This window comes from Eumetopias jubatus, unplaced genomic scaffold (assembly GCF_037043125.1).
Source record: "Eumetopias jubatus isolate StellerSeaLion01/CBP00866 unplaced genomic scaffold, mEumJub1_p1.0 scaffold_2, whole genome shotgun sequence".
Lineage (NCBI taxonomy): Eukaryota > Metazoa > Chordata > Mammalia > Carnivora > Otariidae > Eumetopias > Eumetopias jubatus.
In genome coordinates this window covers 101972662-101997642 of record NW_028274808.1, presented here as the reverse complement: position 1 = coordinate 101997642, position 24981 = coordinate 101972662, and the positions used below count along the sequence as shown (strand labels likewise).

Below are 24981 nucleotides of genomic sequence, written 5' to 3'. Positions count from 1 at the left end.
TTTGGGAAAATTAAAATTAGATCTCTACCTCATATCACATATAAAACAAATTTTTCAAGAGTCATATAGACAAAAGATCTAAATGTGAAAAGCAAAATTTTGAAAGGAACAGGGAAATACTTCTTGAAAAAGCTAAAGGAAAGGACAAGCTATAAGGAAAAGATTAGTAAATCTGACTGTATTAAGACATTTTAAAACTTTTATACAAGAAAGAATACCAATGAAATGTAACCTTATGTCAAATTGGATTTTTCTGGTTGTCCTGACATGGTTGATAAATCCAAAACTGATGAGAAAGGATGCTAAGTTCTCCATGGTCCAAGACCAAGTTTTCACTAGCAGCTGGGGCCAGCCACCGCCCCCTCAAGGCTTATTGAGAATCACCAGACCAGGACTTGCCACCAACTTCCTCCTCACTCCACATAAGGAAAAGGACTGAGACATGGGAGGGATCGCGGGCCTTTGGGGTGGAGAGGTTCTTCTCTCTCTGGGTGGAAGGGAGGTGGTGTACCTCCACTCCCCAGAAGCCAAGGGACGGGAAAAAGCCAAGGCAATCACTCATAAAGATTACAGTTGCCTTGGGGCACCTGGGTGGCTCAGTAGTTAAGCGTCTGCCTTCGGCTCAGGTCATGATCCTGGGGTCCTGGGATCGAGCCCCACATCAGGCTCCCTGCTCGTCCAGAAGCCTGCTTCTCCCTCTCCCACTCCCCCTGCTTATGTTCCTGCTCTTGCTATCTCTCTCTCTGTTGAATAAATAAATAAAATCTTTTAAAAAAAATTAGAGTTGCCTAAACCAAAGTCTTGGCATCCTGCTCCCAATTAAATATCAATTCCAGCAAACTTGCCGACCTGCTCCTGGCAATTAAGTCAGAGAGAAAAAAGAACTCAGTTAACAGTGGAACAGCCATTGGGTCAACCTGTACTCCCATTATTTGGCAAACAGATAAAATTTCCACTACATTGGGTGGAAGGCAGTAGTACATATCAGTGGGAAAGGGGAGTCTATTCAATAAATGGGGCTGGGATGATGAGATGTCCCTGTGAAAAGGTGAAAATTAGATGTGAACCTTAAATCAGAGCTAGATCTCTGCTTCAGGAGCTGTGCAAAAGGGAAGGTAGCCCACATGGCCTTTTCAAACCCTCTCAATATGTCCTCCAACCCAGTTACAGAGGCAGCACATGGGTGCCTGCCACAGTGAAGATGTTAAAACTTGGTCAACATTAGAGCAGTAGTGACAAACAAGGAAGAAGCTGCACCTACAGTTCACTCAAGTGAAAAGATGCTTGCCCCTTGGCTTCTTCTTCCCACTCCACATAGCAGAATTAGCACCTCAATGAGTTAGCAGGGGGATGTATGTACAAAGCAGACCACTACCTTTCTCCACCAGAGACATGGAAAGGTTTAGCTTGTGCTAGGAGTAAGGAGAAGAGCTTTAGATTTGGAGATTCATGGTTCAAGATCAATTTAACTGTCTCTTTAATTACAAAAATGAGACTTTTTAATAACCAAGTCACTGGAAAGTTACAGAGTCTTGACAAGATGTGTAAAGGGATCCTCCATCCAATGGAAAAGAAGAATCCAAAATAGGACAGTTAGTGGAAAAATACTGAAAACAAAGTCATTTTATACACTCATAAGCTGAGACTCCTTAATGAACCCATTACCCAAAGTTAAAAGACAAACCAAAAATTAAGAGAAGTGGTTTGCAAAATACATCAACAAAGAATCGGGATAAAGACTATTACAGAATCTTGAGAAGTCAAGAAGGAAAAGACAAAGAGCCAATTAGAATTAGGAAAAGGAATTTAAATTCACAAAAAAAAGGAAATCTAAACGATCAACATATAAAAAGATGTTCAATCTCACTAGTAATCAGAGAAGAGTAAATTAAAATAATGAATACATTTACACCTATGAGTTTAGCAAACATTTTTCCTTCTGAGAATTCAAATCTACAGAAGAGTTGAAAGTAAAATGAATTCACATATACTCTTCACCTAGATTCACCAATGTTAGAAAGTTGCTACACTGCTTTCTCTCTGTGTATTATTATTATATTGCTAAGGCATTTGAAAATAAATTTCAAACATCATATCCTTTTATCTGTAATAACTTCTATATTTCCAAAGAACAAGAATATTCTCTTATATAACCATGCCACAATGATCAAACCTTAGAAAAAGTTACATGAGTCAAGGACTGTGTAATACATGGTCCATATTCAGTCTCTTTTTTCTAATTGAAGAACAATATTGCTTTCAGATGTTATTTATCTTCAGTCTTCCTTAATCTGGAATGGTTCCCTGGCCTTTGTCTTTCATGATACCAACATTTTTGAAGATGTACAGGGCAGGTGTTTTTTAGTAGGCAAAATTTTTAAAATCTGTTAATACCAAGTGCTTCTGAGAACAGTGAGAAACTCTTGTACCATGTTGCTCAGTTTATATTAACTGATATAACTTCTCCCAGGTATGTCATCCAGAAAAACACAAATATGCAAGAGTAGACATTTACTAAGATGCTCATTATAGCATTATTTATAATAGTCAAAGAAAGAAAATAAGCTAAATATTCATCAATAGAGGAATGAATAAACAAAAATGGTTTATTCATACAATGGAATATTATACTATACCAGTAAGAATGAAAAACAAGATATACATGTATCAATATAGGTAATTCTCAAAAAGCATAAAGATAAGTGTAAAAAGCAGAATATGTAGTATATTATTCATTTATGTATATTTTAAAAACACATAAAACTAGTACATAAAAGTATGAATGTACTTATATAAGTAATAAATATATAGAAGCACGCATGGGAAGAACACACTCGAACTTCAAGATCGTGAAGATCACTGGGGAGGGATGAAGGCTAATGTGATAGGGTAGGGGCATTTAGTTGTATCAGAAAATCCTTACCAAAAAAGGTCCAAAATGAATATGGGAAAATGTTGACATTTATTCAATCAAGATGGTAGTGGCACAAATGTCTAACAGTATATTTATGGTACCCTTCTGTGTTTGAAATAGTTTATAATTAAAACAAAATAAAATAAAAACTATTAAAATGTTCTTCTGAGTAGGTTTTTAATGCTGCCTAACAAATTGATGTGCCTCCCCAGCCTGTGCATTCATTCCATCTCCAGCAGCAACAGCCCCTCAATTATAACAAACAAACATTTTTCACTTTTACAAACAAAGCTGTAAAAACTTTAGCTAATACCTAAACTGAGAGCAATTCAGAGCTTATAAAAGGGTCTTGTTTGGAACCATTCAGAAATGTGTTATTTAGAAATCCTATCTCTACAAAAAATAAAACTGCTTAAAAATTAAAAGGAGGCAGAAGGAGTTTGGAGTAAAAAAAAAAAATCTCTGAATTTGAACAGGTCTTTATTTATTAGCTGAGTGAACCCAAGGTGCTTTAACTCTCTAAGCTTCTATTTCCCCATATAAAAAAAATGGGGCAATAAAAACTCAGAGGTTGTACAGATTAAATCATCAAATGCATGTAAAAGCAGAATTTTGCTTAGAAGAGGTTCATTCTTGCTAGTATTATTTATAAAGATAAAATTTGAAGGCTAAGATATTGCTACCCACATGCTCTAGTATGATACTCTCTAAAATATTTAACATTATCCAAAACTATGCTTAGAAAAAGCCTATTAAAAGTTATATTTACTGCCAGAAAGAAAGATGATAGGAAAATAAAATATTTTAAAAATTCAAGTAGAGTACAGGATCCCTAGAAACACCTGTACAGAATCATTCAGATTAAATTCCCTCACTGAAGGGAAAACAGGTAGATACATTCATCTTTAATCTATACGGAAAATTATGGTTATAGGCTTAAATTTTTTCCCTCAAAATTGGGTGTCTTAGGTTTTCCATGTATCCCACAAAAATTCTGTTTTTTTAAAAAAATTCATCTTAAAAGTTACAGCTTAAATATTTTTTATATCTACCACTGTACTAAATTTGAGCTTCTCTACAAGGCATGAAGACACCTGATGTTGGATTGAAATCAGTTTCCCCACACATGACACTACCTGGCAATTGTCTACCCCTCAGTTCATGTTGGAAAGATAATTCATGTGAATTCCAAAATTATGTGCAACTCAGAGAAGGGGTGAAACTTAGCCATTTCCAGTCTGTTAGGTAGCTTGCCTGGTGAACCTGAGGCAGTATTGTGTAAGCAGTTAAAAAAGTGGGCTGGAAGAGCAAATTGCCTGGATTTGAGTTGTGACTCCATTATTTACAAGTTGTGGAACCTTGGCAACTTAATCTGTATAATGGAAATGTTATAATCTACATTGTAAAAGAGATAATATAGGTAAATTACACAGTAGGTGCTCAATTAACATAACTATTATGCTCTCATTATCAAGTATGCTTCTGTAAAGCAAATCTTGATTAACCAATCTTAATAGTGATGGTTATATGGGCAAGGATCATAAAACATATGTGACACACAAAATTACCATTATAAATATTATCTTTAAATTTTCAACTGATTCCTTAATCAAAACCAGTACCAAAAACTAAATTGACCAATAACAGATTCATCATTTTCCCTTCTTGGTCAAGTTACTAACTAATGGAATAGAAAACTAATGGAATAGAAGTCTATAGACATTGGGGAGGGTATGTGCTATGGTGAGCGCTGTGAATTGTGTAAGCCTTGAATCACAGACCCGTACCTCTGAAACAAATAATACATTATATGTTAAAAAAAAAAAAAGATAGCAGAAAGGGGAAAATGAAGGGGGGGGAATCGGAGGGGGAGAGGAACCATGAGCAACTATGGACTCTGAGAAACAAACTGAGGGTTCCAGAGGGGAGGGGGGTGGGGGATGGGTTAGCCTGGTGATGGGTATTAAAGAGGGCACCTACTGCATGGAGCACTGGGTGTTATACGCAAACAATGAATCACGGAACACTGCATCAAAAACTAATGATGTAATGTATGGTGATTAACATAACATAATAATAAAAAAAAGAAGTCTCTAGAGTAATTTCCATAGTCCACACACCTCCAGGAATTATCCAAATTTCTTGGTATGATCCTGTGAATCACTCTTTAAGGTAGACATTGTGACTTTTGTAGAGTAGACTATGGATTTTCTCTATCCAGGGTATGGAAAGCCTAGATAGTAGTTACCTTAAACATTATCTTTTGCAAACAAATCTGAGCTCCTTTCTCAATTCTCCATTAAGACTGGGAAAAGGAATGAAATGTGGGTGGTTGGATATATGGATATGCTCTTCATTCCCAAAAGGCATCAAAGCCTCTCTTCTCACTTATTTTTCACTGATTCAAATTCAACTAACAATCGTGAAGCACTCTATCTGGTACTTTTACATTCACTTTTTTCATTTAATCCTACAGAGAAGGCAAATTTGACTGTTATCAGTAGTTCCATAATATGGATATTAGCAACCTTTAAAGTATTACTATAAGGTAAGACTGATTTAAACAAACATAAAGAACCCAGAAGTAAAGAGTAGAATTTTAGAGAGGGAAGGGACCTTGGAAGTCATATGTTTTTCATATTTTCATACCACTCACTTTGACCCATCACCATTGCCCAGCCTCTGAATAAACATCTGTGGTTCAGAGCCTATTACTCTTTCCAGACAGCTGATTTAATCTATTTTTAGACAACTGAAGCAGTTTAAAAACAATTCTTTTGTATGGCACCAAATCTGCTTCATTGTACCTTCTAACCACTGGTCCAAGCTCTGTTCTTTAGAGAAACAGAGAAGAAAATCGCTTCTTCTACTGGATCAGTTTTCAAATATTCCCCTCCTCTGGGTTTCCCTGGGTTCCCATACTATACCATCTTATTTATGTTTCACCTATACCACATAGCCACATCACAGGGTTGTGTGAATGTTCATCTACATTTTTCTTCCCTTCCTTTCCTTCCCATCTCAACCCCACACTTCCACTCCAGGGAGAGATCACTGAAGGCATGGACTGTATCTTTATATCCTTATAACGAAGGATGATTCTTAGTAGTGGGAGTCTTGAATGTGCCCTCAAGCTCACTGTAAATGAAGCTTAATGTGAATGTCTCATATTGCCTCCTTTAGAGAAAAGCTGCCATGTGCTTTCCAGTAACACCAAGCCACCTATGGTAGCCTTCATGGACTGGACCAGGGACCACCATGTGGGTCAAAGGCAGCCTGACACTACCTGGGCCAAACGTGTCCCCAAGCCAAAGAAGTTGGTTAAAGCAGATCTGCTACAGGAGACACCAGAGAGAATAGGACCCAAGAACTTACAGCCTTACCTCTGTGGAGTCTTAGAAAAACTTCCCATTTCTTAAGGTCACCTTAGTATATCTATGTACCTTTAACTTGAACTAACACAGGTGTTCATGAGCAGAATTCAATCAAGGCTATCCCTTCAAGTCCTTATATTTTTCAGAAAAATTATCCCTAGTTCTGTAAAAAAAAAATCTTTACACACATAATAAAAATGATCTCAGCATATTATTAATAATGTTAATATAAATAATACTGCCATTGACCAAAGTATTTTTGAAACTCTTCCTCTGTTGTACTTTGAGGCGCATTTGAATCTCTCTGCTTTTGAAGTAATTGGCGAAGAAATACTCATTTAGATCTAAAATACATAGGGTGGTAAAACCAACCGGTGACAGCCATGTGTTTTTTTGAAGATGGATGTGACGATTTTTGAAAAAAAATGTAAAGTCCTATGGCATTGAGTCTGGTTGAAAAGTGAATACCTGAGTTTAGTAATGAGACTAAAGCAATTTTTGTGTCTCATAAGCTAATTATAAAAGTAATTCTTTAGAGATATTCAAAAAATGTTAGGAGCTGTGGTAGCACCATTAGAATTAGTGTATCCCTAAAGGTTACCACTTTGAAGAAAGTAATCCCCATTTAGCAGATTAGGATCTAGGATTTCTTTAAGGTAAGTCATATATTATAATCACACTACATGAAACAAAAATCCATAACAACTAAACCAATTGTTACCACTTGTGGAGTTCATAGTAAAAAAACTTTATCTAAATATAATCAAGGTATTTATACGAAGTTTGATTGGCATGTGAGGTTTGATAGCTGATCAAAACTTTTTTTCTCAGAGTTTATAGAAGCATAACAATTTTCAGAACACAAGAAGTTTGAATTTGATGATAAACTTGGGAATTTCTCTCACTTCTAAATCATTCAAAAACAACAAGGAGAATAAGAAACAGAAACACAAACTCCTTTGATGAAACTTAAAGGGATCCATACCTTTTTTAGAAAGGTTATATGAAAAGATCAAGTCGGGGGGTGAGGAAATGCCAAGGGTGGACATTCATGGCTGAGAACTTCCCTTGACTTTTTGATACAAAATCTTGAGAAGCTTAGAATAGAAGAGTAAAGGAGAAATTATCAAGGAAAGCCATATTTGCTAGAAGTAGTCAGTGAGGTTGAGAGGGAGTGTCTGACTAGTCCTGTAGTGCTATTTTCTGATAGGGAAACATGAAGAAAAAGTGAACATATACAATTCTGTGCCTAAAGGAAAATTCTATTAGCTGAGAATGAGGATCTGGAATTCTCCAACACTCCAACCTCCTGAAAGCAGCTGGTTCAAGAACTCACTTCATTTAAAACTGAGTAATAATCAGTAAGGAATCTACACAAAGTCCATTTTAAGATAGTCTAAGAAAAAAAGGATAAAACAAATAGCAAATAGAGAATAATCACCAGAAAAATGTTAAAGAAAGAATGAAAATACATGATGCCATCATTCAGATACATTAAAAAAAAAAAAATGAGCCAATCCTGTCTTTAAAATAAGAGCACAGGGGCGCCTGGGTGGCTCAGTTGGTTAAGCGACTGCCTTCGGCTCAGGTCATGATCCTGGAGTCCCAGGATCGAGTCCCACATCAGGCTCCCTGCTCAGCAGGGAGTCTGCTTCTCCCTCTGACCCTCTTCCCTCTCGTGATCTCGTGATCTCTATCTCTCATTCTCTCTCTCTCAAATAAAATCTTTAAAAAAAATAAATAAAATAAAATAAAATAAGAGCACAAAGAGGGCAAGGAAAATAAGGTGAACCAAAAAAAGGAAAGGATATATAAACTTGAAGATCTCAAGAAGAGGAGGAAGAAGAAAATAAAATCATCACAGAAATGAAAGGTAAACTTGAAGTAGCACATACGAAGACAGAGCAAAAAGAAAAAAAAAGATACAGTATGAGAAAAAAGGAGCCAAAAAGGAGAAATGGATGAAAAATTCAAATGGATTAGAGTAAAAATGGTAGCTATAGAGACAAGCAAAGAAGATTCAGCAGGCATCTAACTGGTATCTTTAAAGAAGATAGCCCAAATAAACAGAAAAAATATTTCAAGATATAATTTAAGGAAATTATTCAGAAATAAATGAAGACTTGAATGTATGGATTTAAGAGACGTACTTTGTCCAGAAAAAATTCATGCAGATTCACCTACAGAATAAACAACAGCAAGTTATTGGATTTAAAAAATAAACAGAAAATTTGGGAATTCGTTCAAAATCTCAGGTCAACAGTATAAGAAAAACAATCCAGCCTCAAACTTTTTCACATCAGCATTTCATTCTAGAAGCAGTGGAGTGATATTTACAAATACATCAAGAAAGCAAAGTCAAATCAAAGAATTGTATAGCAAGTCAATATAAATATACAGAAAATAGTTTAGAATGTGAAATAACTGAGGGAACATAGTTCCCATAAGCTCTTTTTGAAGAAACTAAAGGAAGACAAACTTTAACCTACAAAGAAAAATTATGACAAATTATCAGTGGTGAGTTTTGACTCTGTGGAACTAGAATGAAAACAAATGTGGGTTATAATCCTGACCAGGTAGTGAAAGGGATCAGAACATACCACCCCGATATTTATAGCACTTTGGCATGAGGATTACTTTGAGCTGAAGTCGATTAAGAAGGAGAAAACACAGAAAGAGCTCACGACCCTTCTCCTACCTGCCTAAAAGCAAGACATAAACTTCCCTTTATGAAGGTCTTCCCTCTCTCCTGTCCCATATCAGGAGGAATTAAAACAACCATCATCACTGGAGACAGAGAATTGGCACTGAGATGCATCTGCACAATTAAACCTTAATAAACTAACCCTAATCTTCTGTTGGTTTTCTCATATATTACCCTCCCGCAATTTACTACTCCTGGGAATGCAAACCTCTTTTCCTTTGTCTTGTCACTTCTCCCCAAATTTACTACTCTTTGATAAGATGGTATATAAGCTCCAAATTCTAACTACCCCCTTGAGTTACTCATCACTGAGTTCTCCTGCGTGTACACACTTTGCGTGTGCAAATAAACTGTTTTTTTTTTTCTCCCATTAATCTGTCTTTTGTCAGTTTAATTCACAGGCCCTAGCTACAGAACCTAATGTATAGAGAAAAGGTGTTTTTTTTTCCTCCTCCCCCACAAATTCTAATGATTTAACCAACAAAAGCTGAGAGAAGGGGGGAAATGATGGAAGATAAACACATTGATTTTCTCATATTTTAGAGCTGGAGGATGAAAAGATAAAACTCGCAACTTATAAATCAAGTAACAGAGATAGAAGTGTGTGTAAAGACATAAAGATAAGCACCAAGACAAGTAATATAATCCATTTCAGGAGTGACTGCCAATTCTCTTCACGGGTTTTTTAGCTTGGCAAATAGCCACTAGGAATTACGACTTTATTTCCCAGCCTCCATTGCAGGTAAGTCGTGAAACTTTACAGAAGTTCCTTACAAGAAGGAGGCTTATCTTTCTTACCTATCACCTTCTAAATGTCTTTTGGAATGCATACATAAGTGCCAGAGCTCCAATAGCTTTCTTGGACCAGAGAGCACATTAGACTGAAAGCCAGTCATGACAGAATTATATGATAGAAGGGCCTTGGTCCCTGACATTGGTAGGTACCATGCCAGCCCTGGAATGACCACTTCTTGACTTCTTGAATAGGTGAGAGAAATAAATTTTTGTTTTTTTTTTTAAACATAAATTTTATGCTTTTTTTTAACTACTTAGTGGGTGGTATTTGGTGGTTTTGTGTGGTTTGCAGCAAACTTAATCCTAATTAATATAAACAATAGGAGGACTACTTTATAATGATCCTGAGTACACAAATGAAGATCTGAATAAATGGAAAGGTATGCCATGTTCTTGAAAAAGAAGACAGAACATTATAAAGAAGTCAATTTTACTTACGTTAATACAGCCACAATAAAAATATCAACAAAATATTTTGCAAACTACACAAGCTGACTCTAAAGCTCAAATAGAAATTTAAACAAGAAAGAATAACCAGGATATTATGTAAAATAAGTCTTAAAGTGAGGACATGTGTATATGTAGGTCTGTGTCCATATATTTTGCTTAACTCTTGTTCTAAACTATAATAATTAATGTGGTTCTATTGTATATGGAAAGCCTAAAAATAAATCTAAGGAGATAAAGAAATTTAGTAAGTGATAAAAGTGATATTTCAAATCAATAAAAAGATAATTATTAAACATATCCAGCTATATAATCATCTAGAAAAAAATAAATTTGGATCCCCACCCCCACTTTGCATCAAAATATATTCTACATGGGTCAAAGATTTTCATATAAAATGTGAAACCAAGAAAATGTGTGTAAAATATTTCTTAAGTATTCTTATGTGGGGGAAGACCTTTCTAAACAGAATACAAAATCAAAACCATAAAAATTTTGTGGCGTTTATACAAAAATCAGAAAGTTGGCGGAAAATTATTAAACAGACACACAACAAACAGAAAAAAAATTTTCAATTCATATCACAAAGGGCTGATTTTCTTAAAAGAATTCTTAAAAGAATTCTTCTTAACTTATAACAAAAAGCCCATCAAGAAAAGTAAATACATAGGATCTCAAACATATGGAACACTAAATAAAAGATGGTCAAGTTCATTTATTACAAATAATGCAAAATAAAACTACACTGTGATACCATATTCACCCATCTATTTGGCAAAGATAAAAAGCTTTTGGTAACACACTGTTGGTACATTAAGGAGGAAATGGGCTCTCTCATACATTTATTGTAAGAATATAAAGTGGCACAAGCTCAATCAAAATCAGGTTGGTAACAACTAAAAAATTAAAATGCCTAGATACCAGACAATTTCATAGATTTGCACGTTTCAAATGTCATATATACAAGGTTACTTACTGCTGTGTTGCTTGTAATAGCTAAATATTGGCCATATCCTCTATCTCCGCTGATAGAACACTGACATATTAAATATAACCATATAATGGGATATAATGTAACCACTAAAAAGGCTTTGACAATCAAGTGTGCCAAGCAATTTTGCAGAATTTGCTGCTTCCAAGAAAACTGTACAAAACTGTACCCATTAATTGACATCACCATCCATTATAAATTCCTGGATCCTCATTCTTGTGGTCTTGGACACATCAGAAGTCTACAGTCAAAATGATCGACCAGATGGAAAGTAAAAAGCTACAACTTCTTCTGAGTTGGAATTTAGCGTTCAAACATCAATTCTAATATCAAAATGCAAAACATACTCTAAAGTAGTACTGATGAAACAATATAGCCTAAGAATCCATTGGAAAAATGGATTACCTAGAGAAATGTATCAGGTTTCCATACTATGAGAGCATTATTTTCCTAATATTTCATATCTTTCACTGCTTTTCCAGCTCAAGGTATTTGAAGGTGTTCTTTGGAAACTCTGGCTTTTAATATCACAAAGAACTCTTTTTCCTCAACCAAAAAAAGGAGGACTTGGACTCTGATTTCTAAAGTCCTGTCCAACTACTATACTATTTTTTTCTCTCTACTGTTCTATCCTTGTAATACATCAGAACATAATTCTACTCACTACACACACACACACACACACACACACACACACACACACACACGGAATTACATACAGATAAAGAGATACATCTACTGAATGCTTACCTGATAACGTGTTGGCTGGTTGAGAATGCTGTTAAAACTGTGTGATTCAAAAACTCTTGAGTTAGACTGAGTGAAGAGGTTTAACTAGGAAAAAATACAATTAGCCTAGTAAATTAGAATACATTCATTGGGAAACCAAAAATATAATCTACTATATTCTCCTTGATAACATTTCCAAGGAACATTTTGTGGAAGTTGAATTTCATAAGTGATTTAATATATTTCCAACAGTAAAAATTAACATGAGCAACATGCTCACACTTGTCAAGATGTTCACAAGGTGAACTGCAATAGAACTGAAAACCTATTTTAAAATCTGGCTCATACTAAACATAATTGTCCCTGGGGACTTGGATGTTTTATCAAAATGTATTCATGCCATCTAGAAGGCAAAGATGCCTAGAAGCAACTCTCTCCTCCTGAGCCTATATTCGTCTCCTACACTTGAACAGAAACACACTACAAGTTTGAATGGATCATTCGATAATTTATAACACTAAAATATGAGCCAGAATGACGTGTCTTCCTAGGTATCATGGCCTTATACTGATTCAGATTCACAACTTTGAATAGAATAAGCTTAAAGAATTTTGGGTTTCTTTTCTCTTCTCACTCTCTTTTAAGGGTTTAACTTCTGAGTGGGGAGAAAGAGAAAGTAAGAAGAGCACACTGCTACTGGCTACTCTTTATGCATGTGAGCAGGGACCGCCTCTTACTCTTGAGCAAGCTGCTACCGATTAGGTATAATTCAAAGGCAGGGCCCCCAGGCCAAAATGTGTATTCACCCACCACCTGACTTCCCAGCGTCATAACTCAGGAATGACTGGGATGCTAAGAGGAAGGAAGTGGCACCATCAGGCCAAGAGAAAACCTTGGCTAATAAAATTAATTCTCCTCTTTGCCACTGGAGGTCAGTATCTGACTGTTGCCTGCCTGAGGTTAGTTTTACTACTGGTTAGTGCAAAAGATTTCTTGAGGCGACTTCCTCTCTTCTAAAAAAGAAAAACAGAGACATATAATTTCTCCAAATTTTTACTCAAGTCAGTACACAGAGAGTATCTATTAATATTCATAGTATTAATAATATTAAAGAGATTTAAACATCTCCATGCACAATTTAAAAAATAAAATCAAAGTGATGGTTTTAAACTGGATCTGGAGAGACTGGGAAGCCAAGGCTCATGGCCTCTTGAGAGATCAGCGCCCAACTTTTTTTCTACTTCCAGCAACTTCTCTGAAAAAAAAAAGCTATTCTTTCCGCCAACGGTGCAATACAGGCAGGAGAGGACACCTCAAATGAAGCACATCTGATCCCCTCACATTCCTTTGCACCAGTTGCATTTCCTTTACAGAGGCCCAGGCAGCCACAAGCCACCGGAATGTGCTCTCTCTCGACCTAATTTACACTCTCAGAAGTGAAGTCAGGGAAATCAGTTGTCTACAGAAAGAAAACTTTAAGTTGTGAAGAGCAAGAGCTGTGGGTTCCCATACTTGAGAAGCTTCTGGTTTTAAATAATAAAGGCTCAGTTAATAAATCCCCAGAGAAACAAAGCACCTTCAAAACAAAGTCAATTTCAGTCATGGCAGGAATTGCCCAGGATGGCAGTTAAAGCCTGGCCCCTTTAAGAGATCAGCGGCCCTGCAAGGTGCTGAGTATAAGGCAGTCGTGTGCAGCAGAAAGAGCTAGACATCTGATGCTGGAAAACTTGGATTCCACACCTACCCCACAACTGGCTAGCTCCCTGACCTGTGTAGCTACTTTAATGGCTTCAGTGGTCTTATTTATAAAATGGGAATAATAATAATACCTACCTCACAGTGTTGCATGAGGTTCAAATGTACAGCAAAGCACTTTGTAAACTGTGAATGAGGAAGGGCACTGATATTTGTTGAGGCTGGAACTGTGTACATCTCTCTCAAATCATCCTCACATGAACCCTACAAGATTTCCTCTCTTTCAGAGGAGACAACTAAGGCTCAGAACGATGAAATGACTTATCCACGTTACTTGCTAGGAAGCCAGAAGTGCCAAAATTCAAATCCAGGTCTAACGCAGAGGCTGTCTTCCTTACGTTGTACTGCTTCTCACTGTGTACATATGAGCTACTATTTGAAATCATGGGATGAGATAGCCCAATCAGTGCCTTAAGAGCCCACATCCAGGTAAAATTTAAAAAGGCTTAAAAGCCTTAAAGAATAAGATGCCGGGGTATTACAAATCTTAGAAATGCACATCTATTTTTTAAAGTGAGAAATTAAATTGCAGAAATCCAGTCTTTTTTCCCTAGCTTCAACTGAGAACAAGTACCTACCTCTGCTCAACAGGCCTGTACTTTATGGAGGTAACACTGCCACCTGGTGGGATTCCGGGGTATTACAACTAGAGGCCATTTTCACAACTTAGGCAAAAATGCTATTTTAACTCCACACATTTGCTCCTCTATGTCTTGCTCCCTGGTATCTGAGGTCCTCCTCATATCCTCTGCCTTCTCTACCAATTCTATCTCTGAAAATTAAGTTCATTATTATAAAGTACTATCATAAAACTCATCTTTGTTAAAATCAGAGTATGACTCAACCTAAAACCCAAGTATGACTTAAGTGGGACAACTCTGGGACAAACCATTCTTGATTACATATAAAAATGGTACTTATGATTAATATTTGAGGATGCTCTTAGGTCTGTGTCAATTTTATGATAGTAAAAAAAAAAAGATTACTTAGCCCAATCAAGAGTTTCTACAAATAAGAAGAATATGATGGTGGTAAACTATACATATAGCCAAGAGAAAAATGTGAGGTTAAAACTATTTAACATCAGAATAACAGCTGAGAAGCATGGAACACACACACACACACAAAACCCAGAGTATTTTCTCACAATAACATTTCTGTTTACTTTTAACAAGTTAAAAAAGATGTTTTTGTTTTTAATCTGGTACTTTGCATGAAATTCTGACCAGAAGCAAGGTACAGACTAAGCGACTTCTTGAAACACTGTGAAGATACCAAGTATTAGTCTGTGAAAGACTATGGAATGGACAGTAACTTTCAACATCTTCTAAGTTCACACATAAAAATTACTGAACAAACATCAAAGACAAGGAGAAAGAACACTCATCTTCAGGTCTTGGTGAATTTTGGATACCTACCCTGGACTTGGAGTTACCCATTCCCATTTCTATATCCTTCTGTAGCCGGCTCCTCCTGCATTTAGAGAAGTTAATGATCCACATGACGAAATAAACAAATGACTTCGGACTAGGAACTAGACTGAAGGGTGGAGGTAATGTTTTTCCATCATCAAAATAAGATAACCAAAGTTTTGAACGGGCAAACTTCCATTCTACATCACTGTCATCCTGTGTCACAAAAACAGAAAAGAAATAACGACTCATTTTGAGTAAGGGACAGGCGGGGCTAGGTAGGGAGAGATAGGTGTGTGTGGTGGCGGGGCGCTACGGGATTAGGCGCACAGAAATTCCAAAAGTGCAGAGGTGTAAGGACACCAGAGAGAAGGGAACAAACCAGACCACCCTGCCCCAGGTGTCAGAGGTAGAATCTTGTTAACAACAGCCACCTGTGATGAATAAAGAATTACTGGCCCCTAAAAAGGAAGTAAGCCATTAAATGTGTTGTCACTAATCCTTACTCAGTGGTGCTATCAGTAGAGACGTTAAAAGGATTTAAGTTCCCTAGTTAGCCTTCAATAAAAGACCAACCCTAAAAGCCCTCAGTGGCAACCCTGTCAGGGACCCCCCTCACTCCTGAGAGCTTTTTCTGTAGCCTTGCTTAATAAAACTCTATCGCTTTACTCACTCTCCTTTGTCCACGAGATTCATTCTTCAACTCCGTGAGACAAGAACCTCAATCCCCTACTTCGATTTTAAAAACCAAATATTCCGGTAGGATCATACAATGAACCTAAATTATCCTTTTGAAATAGGTAAGTGACTTGCGTACATTTATCTGCATATAACCTCTATTGGCCTACATATATTCTTAGTACCGCTAAGAATGTTTTTATTTTTCTCTTCCATATGCCTCTGTCTCTACCCACTGAAATTTAACCAGAATGTCCTGTTCCCCAGCCAAAAACAAAGCAAAAATGCTAGAAAAATTCAAGGTCAAGGAAGGATGAAAAGGTAATTCCACATATTCGACCGTACTTCCCCACTCCTTACCTGCCCTCCCTCCTCATCTAGACCCATCCAAGGCAGGCTGTAGATAGACTATAACATACTTCAGAGCAAAAGGAAAAAGACAGCACTCAGTTGAATTGAACTTTGGAGGTTATGTGTCTGCCATCTATCCTCAAATGTCACATGAGGCCCTCAGTGACCTACTCCTGTCTTATATGCCCTTTTGATGAAGGATAGTTGGAAGGCAGGCATGCAGGGACAAGGGGCCCCCACCCTAAGAGGAAACTATGCTTAAAAGGATTTTACACCCCTGGAAGGAGTACTCCACCTCTTCCCATGTGATCAGTGACAAAAACCTGATTGGACGATAGGCACGGGGAGGGTTAATCAGGTTAAAACAGCCTGTCAACAAGCCCATAAAAACCCCTAGACTTAGAAACTCTGGTGGCAACCTTCTTGGATCCCCTCCCGCCTTGGGAGCTTCATACTACCACTTTGCTATCACTCAATAAACTTTTGCTTTGTTTCCCACCACTCCGTCTGGTCCACCTCTTCATTCTTGCAAGCAGCGTGACCAAGAACCGTGGGCACCAATGAAGGAGAAAAAAATCCTGCAACACTTTGATTCTCAGTCCTGGCCCATGGTGATGGAGAGATGAAATGAAGAGGAGGGGGGTCCAAAGGTGGGAGAAGTTGGCTTGCTTATCTCACACTGCCCAGAACTGCTATTACCACACTCAAACAGGTATTCAGGATCCCACAGTTTTCATTTCTGGGGGACCTAACTTCTGCTTTGAGAAACCTTTTTGTGTGTTCCTAAAACACACACAGACTCGGTGCATTTAACAAACAGCAAAGCACTAAAGAGATACTGAACACTAACCTGGAGGACAAGGGAAAGCACACATATGATGATGAAGGAAGGTATCAAACCAAGCCCAGTCCAAAACAAGAAGTAGGATAACTTCAACAATACTAAAAATTCTGACTGGATACAGAACATCGCCAGTGTTTGCCATACATCTAGTAATTCCTCTACTGGGATTTTTCCGGTGCTTGGCTGGCTAACCTAGGAGAGAATAATTTCCCTATAGCCAATACTTCTGGGCCCCCAAATTTCAAAACTTGAAATGTACTGAGAAGGCAGAGTGATGGTAAATTCAGGGGGACCCCTGCTGTGCTCCTAGAAGACACTGGAGGCTGGGGGCCTATCTACCCAGGAAGAAAATGTAGGGAAATGTCCTGACTCTGCTTGGGTATAATCCTCTCTATTTAGATGAGCTGGAAATCCACCATAGGGCACAGAAACAGATGTGATGTACTGTTAGAGTGAGATGGCAAGAATAGACACCACGGATAGAAAGCAGGTTTACCTCAATTTCTTGATATGAGCTATTAATCATAGCAATTAACATGTTGAGTAAAACGACCACCATAGTTACATTGTATATTCCATAAAGAACGTATCCAATATTCTCTATGAATTTGTGATCGTATTTGAGCACAACGGAAGTGACTTCAGATAACCCAAATATCGACCAAAACAAAGTCTTGAAACTTTCTTCTACACTGTTGAAAGAATAAGGCACACAGTAAATAAATTGACAGTTTTCAGTATGAAAAAGTCAAAAGAGAAACAAATTAGGGTCTGAATTCTGTACAGAAGTAAAATGCCATCATTAAATATCATCATAATAAGCCCCAAGAGTATAATTATTTTATCATAGTATTTAATAGAAATCATTCTCTCAGGTTTTCAGGAGTTTGTGATTAAATAGTGCCAATGCCCAGCTTTTCTGGAAGTTATCAAGTGAAAATTCTCTCAACTCAGCAGAGGAAAGCTGAACGTCATGCCATGATACCCATTCCTTTCCCCTAGGAGGATGGAAATTTGGGGGTTGATTTTATTCGTGGTTTAGACATTTAAATCAGGTTTTCTGGAGTAGAACAAGGCCAGGATAAAAATTATATACTCACTTCAAAAAAAAGTATGTACAAACACATTCTCTGTACTGTGGCAGCAGGGAAGAATGAAAACCACCTAAATACCCATCAATGGGGGGGTGGGTAAATAATTCCGACATCTATATGATGGATGGCATGTGGCCACTGGGACAATGAGACAGATCCATCTACATGTGTTTATATAAAATGATATCTGAGATCTATTAGGTAAAAAAATAAGACATAGCAAGAGTGAAATAGTCTATCATTTGACTAAAAAAGAGGGGTTTACAAATACTTATAATCTTGTTTATGTATAAATTATCTCTGAAGGTATCCAAAAGAAACCATTGCCTCTGTGAACTAAGGAGAAATAAGAGACTGGGGTCAGTGGTGAAGAAGGGGACAGACGCTTTTCACTGTAGACGCCACTCTGTGAATTTTTTGCCACAAGAATATATTCCCTACCTAAAAGTTGTACTTAACTGGAAATGAAAAGGAGGCAACAGATTGAAAGATTCCTGGTCTTTTCCTTTAATTTATATAACTTACTCCCTGAGTCTTCCATCATAGAGATGAACACTTAGGCCCTTACCAGATTATTTACCTACTTTTATCCCCTCAATGAACTTTGCCAACTGAATTTGCCTGGTTTTGGCATATAACCAAGTTGCACCCACTGCTTTGTGAATCACAAAAATAATCCTTAAATTAAACAATTACACATGTAGAATTCCATTACACAGAAGGTTCAAAAGTCAGTCCTTTTTCCAAAGAAACAGTTACGGTAACAGTGCTTTTTTTAAAAAAAAAAATTTTGTAACAGATTCTAAATAACGATTCCATAGATTTACAGGTTTTAGTACTAGTTGGTTTATTCATTCCATCATTCAGCAAATATTGATGGAACAACTATTATGTTCTAGAAAGTGTGCTAGACCCTGAGGGTATAAGTTTTAACAGAAAGGTTCCTACTTCTATGCAGTTACTCTCTATCACAAAACATTTCATTGTGTGATGTTATAGCATAGATGGTAGCAGGAGACTAAGAAAAACTATAATCTCTTCATTCCTCGCCATTAATGTAACAGTAACCCCAAATTCTCTGACTCCTTTGTCTTGTTCTTTTGCAGACCTTCTCACCTCTAACTTCAAGAATACAGATTCCTGAGAATCTGTATGTATGGGAAGAGGCAAACAATGGAAAAGGGGAGGACACAGACAGTTCCTGAGCGCTTACTGTGTGCAAGAGGCTTTCTATCAATGACCTTATATAGTCCTCACAACAACCTGACTCCAACCTCATTGTGTTTATTTTAAAAAGAAGGAAACTAACACTGAGGACTGCTGAGTAACTGGACCAAAACCACAACCAGAAACCAGCAGAGACTGCATCCACATCCAGATCTGCCTGATTTTCCAGCCTATATTCTTTTCACCATATCAAGTTGCCACATCTTCACACAAAACAGTGAACACAATGTGTTGTATAAGATGAGTTCTCACAGAGTTCAAAGGGGTGGTGTTGTGTGTAGGATCTCTCTGTCCCTCCCCAAGTGGGTTCAAACAGATTTTTTTTTCATTACAATAAAGGGAGTTTCAGTTCTCTTTTAGCCCTAAGACTTGCTCTATATAAGTCTTTGGAAAAAATCATTTCAAAACAATTTAGATGCCTGAAAGGGCTTAATATTCTATTTTAGTCTGCAGGGAACTTACCAAAGGTCTAGACTCTTTCCAGTCGTGGCACGACAGGATACGAAGTGAGGCAGGGAGGGCTTATGATCTCCCTACCTGGAATGACTACAGTAAAAAGGAGGGCCCACATCTTGACCACTAGACACCAATGAGTGAGAGGATCTCACAACTGGATGTGTCCGTGCTGAGGGAACTTCAAGGGACAATGACTAAGGAAGTTTAAACAAGGAAGACTTCCCAGGCAAGGTGAGTCCCCAGCACAGAAACCAGTGTGGCCACAGGAAGGAAGTGGTTTTAGTGTTACAGTGAGCCGTACAACATTGAGCTCTAATTTCTTCTTACTCACCTCCTATACTGATTAATGATACATTAAAATAAAAGACAATGCTTCTTTTTTGAATAGTAATGGCTACAAAATGATGAAACTAAGTTTAATGTCATACATAATGTAAGGGACACCCAGTATTAAAAATTTGCTGCCCAATTCTCTCAAAATAGTCAGTTTTGTCCAGGATTTTTCAAATTCTGACTCTGTTTCATGGTCGAACACTTACTAAGCTCAAAGAAATGACCATTTGGAGCAATGTAATCACACATAAGCATTGTTTTCAACGGATTTTTTTCCCCTTAAAAACATCTTTATTAGGATTTCTGAATTTTTTGTGTGTTTGCTTCCTCTAGATTTGTTAGAAATTCTCTTCATCGTACCTTTTTCATAAGATGTTTTACTTACGTGGTAAAAGCAGCATTTACTTTAGCTCCAAGGTAGTAAGAATACAGTATGAACATGCCAATCATAAAGGCAAGAAAGACCATAATAAAGAGGACCATGAACTTGAAAATGTCCTTCACAGTCCTTCCAAGAGAGATCTGCAAGGGGCCAAAGCTCTCATTTGCAGGAAGAATATACGCAATCCGAGAGAAGCTGAGGACAACAGCTATAGCATAGAGGCCTTCAGATATGATCTGAGGGTCAGAAGGGAGCCATTTATCTCTGGCTAGAAAAAGAGAGAGAGAGAGAGAGATTAGAAATGGAACTTCCTAGTCATTGTTAGCCATGCAAAATAAATACCTTAAATAATATCTATTTTTTAGGTAGGTGGTTTTTATCTTGGTTGAAACTACTCTAGATTTAATTAACTGTCCAGGCACTGTTTTTCATGTTAAACCAGAAACACATGAATTCCACACTCACATGGAATCTTTTAATGGAGGAAACACTATTATAAAGATACTAAGCCTGCTTCACATTTAGTAGAAACAGAATCAAGTACAAAAGATAAAGAAAGAGGTTAAAACCCTTCATCAGAGACAGACTGTGTCCAGAATGACAAAACAACAGACTTCACTAATTTATCCCCTCATTACTAGATTTATTGACCAACTGTTGTCATTCCATAGGCTCAGTTGGCACAAAACTTCTTTTTCATATTTCATAGGGAAATTAGTTCATCTAACAGTTTGTGCAAGTAAAATGTCATATTATGAGAAGTAAGAATGTCAACTGAATCACACTGGTGCTGTCGGTGTGATATCTGAGCAATATGACTTGTTCCTGGAAAATGTAAAATGCTACAGAGGTGCAAAAATTTTGGATATGGATTCTAAATGAGGACCCACCCCTTTCAAAATGGCTTAGTAAGTTCACAGCAGACTACTGGATACTCATTTCCCTGGAAGGTCAATGAAATACTATGTGGCTAATTTTGTGCAAACTGAATCACTCCCAGAAGAATGGATACGTTGTAGACATTTGCAACAACAGAAGTTAACATTTATTGAGTGTTCCTATAACTCTATGGATTTGATGTTATTATTATCCGCTCCTTAGAGATGCAGAAACCAAGACTTAAAAAGGCTAAATAGTTGATCAAAATCATACACACAATAAGTAAATCCTGAACTCACAAATTTCTCTCCAGATGACAATCATTAGATACACATTAATAAATTTAAATAAATAGGTTACTGAAATAGTCAGGATAGATATTATACAAAAATATAATTTAAGCTAATTCTTTAATTATAAATGGTAATCATTTACTCATTTGATCTGGAGTCCTTGGCATATAAAAAGCTTTGCTTGCTGATAATAGGAGATAATGTGTTTAAAGTTCACAATGTGTGAAATGTGCATTTTATATTTTTGAGCAAGCACCCGGTCTTCTTCAATGTTAACATGCCACTTGTAGTTATCACAATGTAAGCCTTAATTACATTTATAAACAATTATTCTTCACAATCAGAAAACATTTGAACTCTGTGCCTGAGTTTCCTTATCAGTAAAATAAGGGGTAGTAATAAATTTCTAAAGTCCTTTCAAGATTTAAGATTGTACAACTACATGAAAATCTGCTAATCGCACCTCCCCAATCTGGCCTCAAGGGAGGGGAGGCTCACATTGCTTACCACTGGTTTGTGCTGGGCAAGGAAGGAGTCAATATCCTTGCACACTGGTTATCAGCTGGGGTCTCCCTGCTCTTCATGATACAGAGAAGTTAGGCATGAATTCCCTTCCACCTCATGTTGAGGGGCAGGACATTCGCCCCAGTATTTCTGCCTGTTCTCCAAAGCTTACATTGTCATGTCACTTTGGCTCCTAGTTCCTGCCTCTGCTGAGTTTTTGTTCACTTCACCTGTACAGCAGGTGGTCAATGGTCAGTTTATCTCCTCTGAACCACACTCTCAGGGATTCATCTTCCACTTCAATCAGTTTATCAAGGTATTTTTTCCCCTAATTAAGACAGTTTCATACCTTCACAATATATGAGAGTAATTATATTGTTAGGCTTAAAGATAATTTTCTTCTACCTTGCAACATCTTCTTTATATACATTTGAAAACTGAGACACAGAGAAGGAAATTAACTTGAACAAAGTCACACACAGCAAGGGAGAGTCATAGCCTCAACAGGAATCCAGTTTTGTATAGTTCCAAATCTCATGCTCTCTCCTCTATTCATATACATTCAACACACATCTCATATTAAACATATGGACACTTCCTTCCAAAATGTGATTTCAGTACCTTTTCTGCGGACCTTTCATATGAGGAGCCTATAGTTAATAACTTACCGTAAGTGAAATACTGGATCTCTGGTGGAAGTGTAACTTCACTGAGGTCACTTTCTTGGACATAACTGTCCACATACTGTTGTGCTTTTGTCGCCTGAAGGAAAGCTAGGAATCTGGCCGTGAAAGCAGCAATGAAGATGGAGAGCATCCCAAAGTCCAGCACATTCCACAACTGCAAAATATACTCCCTAGGTCCTTCCAGCCAGAGCTCCTTACACTCAGACCACATCATTCCTGTCACACACAGAAGGTACAGATTACCTCTTACAGCTTAGACTGAGAAGCTGTTACTTTGTCCCCCATCAGTCCCCATCTAGAAAAGGCTCCATAGATAAGGCACATCATACTAGGCACCACCAAGCACCAGCTCTTGTTCAGCTCCCTGAGGCCCTGGGCAGAGTTAAGTGGAGGAAAAATCTTCAGCTAAGTCAGAATTAGAATTTGGAGAAACATAGTTCTACATTTGGCACCAGCAATGGTGCTACTTATGCAGAGGGGTGGGCAGGAAAGAGGGAAGGAAAATAAGCAAAGAAGACTCTTTAAGTCAAATGATTTTGCCCTATGAGACTTTTGGGGGGAGAGGAGAAAGTTCATCTTTGTGGATCCCAATGGTTATCACACCATAGTAATTATTGGTGAACTAAACCCCTAAATGAGAAACTTATTATAGACTCTTAACAAGATCAGTTTCCTAATCACACAGGAACACTTACATCACTCCCCTATCTTCTCTCCTCTTTCTAGTTTCATGCCAGGGAGGTGAGGAATATCACTGGAAAAAGAAGGAAACCTTAAGCAGGGGCCCTAGGACATTGTGAAGAAATGGAAAGCAGAAGATGCCATTCTCGGAGAAGGGGGCCAAATGTTCCAATTTAACAACTTGTCCTGACCATGTAAGGAGAAGATATTGTGGAATTTTAAAAAATGGCATAGCTCAAAATACAATTTATAAAATAATTATTTGATGTAAGTTGAGTCCACAGGAGTGAATGAGGGGAATAACCAACCTATTAATTTAGGAATTGAGACGATACCAAAAACACTCTGGGTAAAACAGAGAGACTAGAATAAAGTGACTCTGAATTAGTGATGGATAGATAAACGAGTTCCTACCTCCATTTTTTTCCCTCTCATGGCTTCAAGTTTTTAGCTTTAACATAGCTATTCAAAATGGGCTCTTGTGAGCCAAGATATGAAAGCAACCTAAGCATCCATCGGTTGATGGATGGATAAAGATGTGAGATATATATATATAGATATATACACACACGTATGTGCATACACACACACATGCACACACACACGCATACACATACGCACACACATGCACACATACACACATGCGCGCGCACACACATACACACACGCGCGCACACACAAAACATGCACTGGAATATTACTCAGCCATAAAAACAAGTGAGATCTTAGATTTGTGACAACATGGATGGACTTAGAGGGTACAGAGTAAGTGAAAGAAGCCAGAGAAAGAAATACCATATGATTTCACCTCCATGTAGAATCTAAAAATCAAAACAAATGAACAACAACAGACTCTTCAATACAGAGAACAAAGTGGTGGCTGCCAGAGGGGAGGTCAGTGGGGGGGGGGGAAGGCGGGTAGGAGAAAAAGGACATTAAGAGGTATACAAACTTCTAGTTAATAAAACAAATAAGTCATGGAACTAAAAAGTACAGCACAGGGAATATAGTCAATAATATTGTAATAACACTGCATGGAGACTACACTTATTGTGGGGAGCTCTGAGTAATATACGGACTTGTCAAATCACGATGTTGTACACCTGAAACTAATATAACATTGCATGACAACTACACTTTGCTAATAAAAATTTAAAAAAGCAAAAAAATGGACTATTGTAAGGTGAAGTAACTAGCATTCTGAAAATGGAAACTCTCGTAAAAAAACCTCTGAAATGAAAACAAAAAATGTTCTTTAATCATCAGTTAATGGCTACTGGTTTATTTCACAAGTATTTCAATTAAATATTTGATCATCATGGTGAGTCACATTTTTTTTAATTTACATTTCTCAATAATTAAAGTTAGAAATGTGGTATATTTATAACTAGGCTCTTATTACTCATAAAAATTGTTATTTAGTGTTAAGGGATACCTTTCAGTATCATCACG

At 37.2% G+C, this 24981-nt stretch overlaps 1 protein-coding gene across 4 annotated transcripts in view; it reads right to left on the bottom strand.

The window, feature by feature from the left end:
* The window catches only part of TRPC3 (transient receptor potential cation channel subfamily C member 3), a 69961-nt gene that overhangs the window by 6000 nt on the left and 38980 nt on the right, over nucleotides 1-24981 (bottom strand). For 2 of the 4 annotated variants that reach the window (XM_088019934.1, XM_088019937.1), the window contains 5 exons: nucleotides 22831-23064; nucleotides 20490-20754; nucleotides 17491-17686; nucleotides 15128-15337; nucleotides 11976-12059 (listed from right to left, as the gene is read on the bottom strand). In XM_088019934.1, the coding sequence (XP_087876060.1) occupies nucleotides 11976-12059; nucleotides 15128-15337; nucleotides 17491-17686; nucleotides 20490-20754; nucleotides 22831-23064 (989 nt within the window). Of the gene's footprint in view, nucleotides 1-11975; nucleotides 12060-13787; nucleotides 13836-15127; nucleotides 15338-17490; nucleotides 17687-20489; nucleotides 20755-22830; nucleotides 23065-24981 lie in introns of all 4 variants that reach the window. The other 2 variants (XM_088019929.1, XM_088019936.1) reach the window with 2 other exon arrangements.